This window comes from Heptranchias perlo, chromosome 22 (assembly GCF_035084215.1).
Source record: "Heptranchias perlo isolate sHepPer1 chromosome 22, sHepPer1.hap1, whole genome shotgun sequence".
In the NCBI taxonomy this organism is placed as follows: Eukaryota; Metazoa; Chordata; class Chondrichthyes; order Hexanchiformes; family Hexanchidae; genus Heptranchias; species Heptranchias perlo.
Window position 1 is genome coordinate 31,121,623 of NC_090346.1, and position 6,036 is coordinate 31,127,658.

The window sequence follows — 6,036 nt, forward strand, 5'->3', positions numbered from 1 at the left end:
GAGTGGTCATTGAGTTTTCTGGGTGATCAGTCCGTTGTACTCAAGGCTGTTGTGTCTTCTTCTGATGTTGTCCTCCTTCTTGAGGTGAGCTCCTATTGCTCTGTCCGCCAACTGCAGTGTCAGTTCCATTGCAATGTTTTCTTTTTATGTTGTTTTTGCACTTTGGGACATAAGTAAAGTGAGGGAAGTGTCACTCTGTCCAATCACCTCCTGTGATTAGGCCTCTTTGATGGAGGTACAATTAGCTCAGCACTTTGAATGTGATGGCTCCCCTTATCTGTGTTCATCTGGCTTTTCAAGCACTTTGGAACGTAAAGGCCCCTCCTTATCTGTGCTCACCTGATTTTATGTGTCCATGATTCTAACTGTCTCACAGTTTCTCAATGGTATCGGTTCTGTGGTATGTTGACTTGTTTAAAACTTCTAGAAGCTTTTCCATACAAGCTGCGGTTTTAAAATAATCAAAATTCCAGCTACACACGGAGATCATGGTAACAGCAGTTCGTTCTGTCTTTTTGGCTGATGCCGTATCTTTCAAGATTGTCCATTGTTTCTAAGTTAATGTTCAATTCCATAGTGCAAAAAAGCGCTCAAATCTCATACCATTCAGCCCCTCAAGCCCCCCGTCATTCAATTAGATCATGGCTGATCTGTATCAGCTTCATTTCCCTGCCTTAGCTCCATATCCTTGATACCCTTACCCAACAAATATCAGTTTTGAAGGCTCCAATTGTCCCAGCATTCACAGCCTTTAGGGGAAGAGAATTCCGTATTTCTACTACCCTTTTTTGTGGAAAAGTGCTTCCTGATTTCCCTCCTAAATGGCCTAGCTCTAATTTTAAGATTAAGATGTCCCATTGTTCATATTCCCCCCGCCAGGAAATAGTTTCTCTGTATCTACCCTATCAAATCCCTTTAACATTTTAAACATCTCGATCAGATCACCCCTCAATCTTCTAAACTCAAGGGACTACAAGCCAAGATTATGCAACCTGTCCTCATAATTTAACCCTCTAAACCACTAAAATGATTTGAAATGGCGAATACAAATACCCCAGTTGGGTGAATCCAAATCGGAATTCCAGACTCAATTTTCAGATCTCTAAATTTCAAATCAGATTCAAGCTTTGTCATTAACTTTGTACACTGAAGCTTACGAGTTTTGAGCCATAACACTTGTCTGAACCTGAAACAGGCACCTCCAGGCATCAGAAGGTATTCAAAATCATGAAGGGTCTAGACAGAGTAGATAGAGAGAAACTGTTCCCATTGGTGGAAGGGTCAAGAACCAGAGGGCATAGATTTAAGGTAATTGGCAAAAGAATTGAAGGTGACATGAGGAAAAACTTTTTCACACAGCGAGTGGTTAGGATCTGGAATGCACTGCCTGAGGGGGTGGTGGAGGCAGATTCAGTCATGGCCTTCAAAAGGGAATTGGATAAGTACTCGAAAGTAAAAAATTTGCAGGGCGACAGGGATAGGGCGGGGGAATGGGACAAGCTGTTGCATAGATCGGCGTGGACTCGATGGGCCAAATGGCCTCCTTCCACGCTGTAACCTTTCTAATGATTCTATTCTAGAAAGCAAATTAAAATTAACAACATTTTAATTCTGAACAGAACAGAGTTCATAGAAAAAAATCCTTGGGCTGAGTGTTGGATATTTTAGATCTCGCAATTTTTTTCAATATTTATCATGTAGTAAAATTGTGAATTGTGAAGATTACAAGAAATATTAATGTTTAGCTGCCGATTTTCAGAGAACAGATCTCTTATATAGATCCCGCACAATGAAAGAGAATATAATTCTAACACATGCATTACTACGGGAAAGAGAAATAGATTTTTTAAAACTGGTTATTTTTACTGGCATTGGAAGCACGTGTTTATTAAAAAAAAATCAATATTACTATAGAGTAGAACTGTGAACCAAGGAAAGAAAATTCTAAAACAAAATTTAGCATGGTAGATTTTATCATGTTTTATTTGTTTCTCCCCAACCTAGAAGAATTGTTTGTTCATATTGGCCCAGAATCTGCTGGAGTGGGGCATCGCGCAGTGAATGGTGTGAGTTGGATTTTTTTCCTCATCCTTCAGCTCCAATTATTTTTGCGCCACAAATTGCTGGAAATACGAATTCATAACAGGCCGAGGTCAACGGGACATCTGGGACCTTGGTGAATGACGGGACCAATAGACTTACCCAATTAAATTTAAGAATAGAGAAAGAAACAGAGCAAATGGCGGAGAATGAAATAGGATGAATTAGAGTCAAGTCAGATACAGAAAGATAAATAAAGAGAGGGGAAGAAAGATTAGATTAAGAGAGAGAGAGATAAAAGGGACAGAAAGGAAAAGTTAGAAAAAAAATTTAAAATGTTAAATTTTAAAAATTGAAAAACCTCGAGGAACAATTTACTACCTGCAGGAGTGAGACTCCACAGTTTCAATTGTTCTCTTTCTGGACCTCCAAGGTTGAGTGGCATGTCAGGACTATAAATCACCCTATTAATTGGGTCCTTACTCCATGAAATAGTAGCCCTAACTTTCTGCGGCGAGTTTAATTCGTATTTACAGAGCAAATCCAGCAATTTCTTGACACTCATGGGGAGGTTGAGGACGAGCTCCTGTTTTTGCAAGGCTAACGGCAGAGCTGCACAAATCGTCCAGCAATTTGTGGTGATTCTCAACTCATGGCATATCTCTTCCTTGCCACAGATTGCTGGGATTTTTATGCACTAAAAGTGGCGTATGCCTTTAACTTGCTGTTATTTTTCCAGCAAATTCTGGGCCATTATTTATTGAATAGTGCTCATGTCTTTATTGGAAGTCAAATGGATTTCCTTTGGGCACAGAGCGCTTCAAATGATTGTGTAAATTTTCCCTGCCGCCCACAGCTTATCTTATTCTCTTTGTGCCTTCAACACAAAGGCAACCTGGGAGTTTGGCTACAAAGTCTGCCCCCCAAGGTGTATAAATGTGGTTATACGAACCTTAACCTTTATCCAGCAGGTTCCAGCTTTATGAAACCGGCTACAGTGGAGCTGACAACCACCTCCTCTGGGCTCTGGAGACAGATGAAGCCAATCAGTACTGCTAATTGCAGATGCACATCTCTACAGGACGTCAGTCATCTCTGAAGAGCTCAGGTTCTCCCACTGATAACACCTGGCAGCCTGTGGAAGGACACCAGCAGACCATACTGTACACAATTAGAATCTGCTAGACAATATTTTGCAGATGCTTCTCTTTAATACATTCATATTACCAGCACTTTTAAGCTGCAATAAAGCTTTGAGAAAGTCTACAAAGACTATTTCAAATTGGCCATTCAAGTTAAAACTGATTCCCTTTTCACGTGCAATAATTTCCTTAAAATTTAAGTATTTACTTAAAAGTAATTTTTGAAGAGTCCATTAAATATAATAGTTATTAAATTCAAATATAATAGTTAAACTTAAATATAATAATTATTGAATTCAAAGGCCTAGGAATTCAAACTGGGTCTTCCTATTTTACAGGCATAAAATGGGTGCCTAAAGCTCCAATATGGTGGGTGGCATGTACGTACACATTGTATGCTGGAAATGCCCCACACGCCATATTGGATCGGGCTCCTCCGTAGACCAGTGCATGAGCCAGAAGCATATAAAAAGCTAATTATAATATTTAAATAAGGGTCTTACACTTGTAGGAAACCATTTGTGATCTTGGTCTGCCCCAGCGCCTGACTCGTCCTGTGATAAACTCGATCAACAAATCATGGCACTAACAGCCAGCAAGGACCCTGCAGCAGGACTAGTTAAAGGGCTCATCCATTACATACAGATAGTTGCTGGTTTGTCCTTTTAGGCTGCTGCTTAACTGCTTGGTGATTTTTGGCATTCAACAACTTAATTCTGACTTCTGCTAACAAGTTTTTGCTGAAGCTGGACTATTTTTGTTTGCCTTCAGAGCAGTTTTATTGCAGTCGTGGGTGGCCTGGTAGGCCTTTCTTTCGGGCTAGAGGGAGAGGGGGAGCAGCGAAGAAGGCAGGAGAGAGTCAGGACCAGCTGGGAGAGGAGGGAGGAAGAGTGCACTGCGCAGGAGACCACAACGGGTCTTCAGAGAGCACTTCTACCTCAACCTGACTGAGCAACAATCTGTCAGGAACCTTCACTTCACAAAGGAGGCTATGACCTATCTAGATCACCTGCTGCAGCCACAACTCGAGCCTCGAACCAGAGCATGGACAGCACTGCCTGTGGCTGTCAAGATCAGCATGGCCCTTAACGTTTATGCAACAGATTCCTTCCAGGCTGCAGCAGGTGACATCAGCGACATCATCCAGTTTGTGGTGCACCATTGCATCAGGGAGGTCACCGAGACTCTCTACACCAGGAGGAGAACCTTCATCTCCTTCCCAATGGATAGAGTGAAGCAAGATGAGAGAGCACTAGGCTCCGCCCACATTGCAGGCTTCCCCAAGGTGCAAGGTGGCATAGACCGCACATGCTTTGCCTTGCTTGTTACCTATCACCAGTCTGGCATGTTTCTGAATAGAAAAGGATTCCATGCCTTCAATGTCCAACTTATTTGTGACCTCAGGCAGCATATCATGCAGTTCTGTGCCCGGTTTCCTGGCCACAGTCATGCTTCATTCATCGTGCGCCAGTCCTCGGTACCACCTTTATTCCAACCAGGCTGTCAGGTCACAGGATGGCAACCGGGCAACAAGGGGTATACTCTTCAGATATGGCTCATGACTCCTGTCAGGAACCCGGGCACAGCTGCTGAGGTGGCCTACAATGAGAGCCATGCTGCTACCAGAAATATCATCAAGCAGATGGTCGGCTTGCTCAAACAATGCTTCAGCTGCCTGCACTGTTCTTGGGAGCTTTGCAGTCCAGCCCTGACTATGTTTCCAGAGTTGTGGTCATGTGCTGCATGCTACACAACTTTACGATAATGAGGGACCAGCCCTACCACCACGTGGGCATAAGAAGTGCAGTAGGAGAAAGAGGAGTGGGAGGAGGAAGAGCGAGTGCAACAATGACCGCCAGCTGCCCCAAACTCCCAGACCTCTTAGAGAGCAACTCATCCAAGAGAACTTCACGTGAACAATCCCTCCTATCGCCAATACACCAACAGTTCCGCAATACTTACCACCATCATCCTTACTACCACCATCCAATTGCCTTCCTTCAGTCCAGCCTTATGGGTCATGTCATCACTTTGTTACAAATATAAACACTAAAACCAAATCCAGAACAAAAAACAAATTTATCAAAAAACTCCTTAGTGCCTGTCATGTGTGCTCATAAGCCAGTGCTCCTACAAAGTGTTTCCCCGGTGGCTACAGCTTGGGAGACTGCTGAGCTTCCATTGAGGGCACTTCAGGTGGCCGTGGTGGGTGCCCTCAAGCAGCTCTGGGCCTTGAGGGCTTGGTTGCAGACTGCAGCATCTCGACATGGGCCTGGGCAGTCTGGGCCCAGCTGGCTGTGTGGTATCAACAGCCACTGGCGGAGTGGGTGAAGCAGGAGCAGGCATGTTGTCATCCTGAGAGAGGATAGCAGTTGCCTCTCCCATGGAGCCAAGGTCACTCTCCTGAGGATCTGCGTGAGTGCAAGAGTGATCTCACACTCTGGAAGGCCCCTTCAACACTGGCTCCCAGGGCCAAGATGGCTGCCATCTGAGCTCCCATGACATCTGTGTGATCTGGAAGCTGTCAGCAGAGGCTCCATCATGGCGGGCGAAATTATCACGTTGTAGGAGCTGACCACTCGTCTCCTTGATCTGTGTGAAGCCCTGACACAAATTGGAGCTGGACTCATCCATCCTTCGAGCCGTTGTGGGCAAGCTTGCAGGCAGGCTGCCCAGTGCACCCAACATTTCCTGATGTATGCCCATCAGCCTTCTTCACTGGACCAGACCCTCAAAATCATCATCTGAGACCTCTGCAGCAGAGCTGGTATGTGATCTCGCCCGAACCTCCCAGATTACCGCGGGTGTACAGAGGGGATTTCCACAGGTTACTGCTGGTGCAAAGAGGGAACCA

At 44.4% G+C, this 6,036-nt stretch overlaps 1 protein-coding gene across 1 annotated transcript; it reads left to right on the forward strand.

Annotated features, from left to right (window-relative positions):
• The first annotated feature begins 4,173 nt into the window (after positions 1-4,173).
• On the forward strand, positions 4,174-4,947 carry LOC137340538 (putative nuclease HARBI1). The gene has a single exon (XM_068003058.1). The coding sequence runs from the start codon at positions 4,174-4,176 to the stop codon at positions 4,945-4,947; it is 774 nt and encodes a 257-aa protein (XP_067859159.1).
• The last annotated feature ends 1,089 nt before the right edge of the window (positions 4,948-6,036 follow it).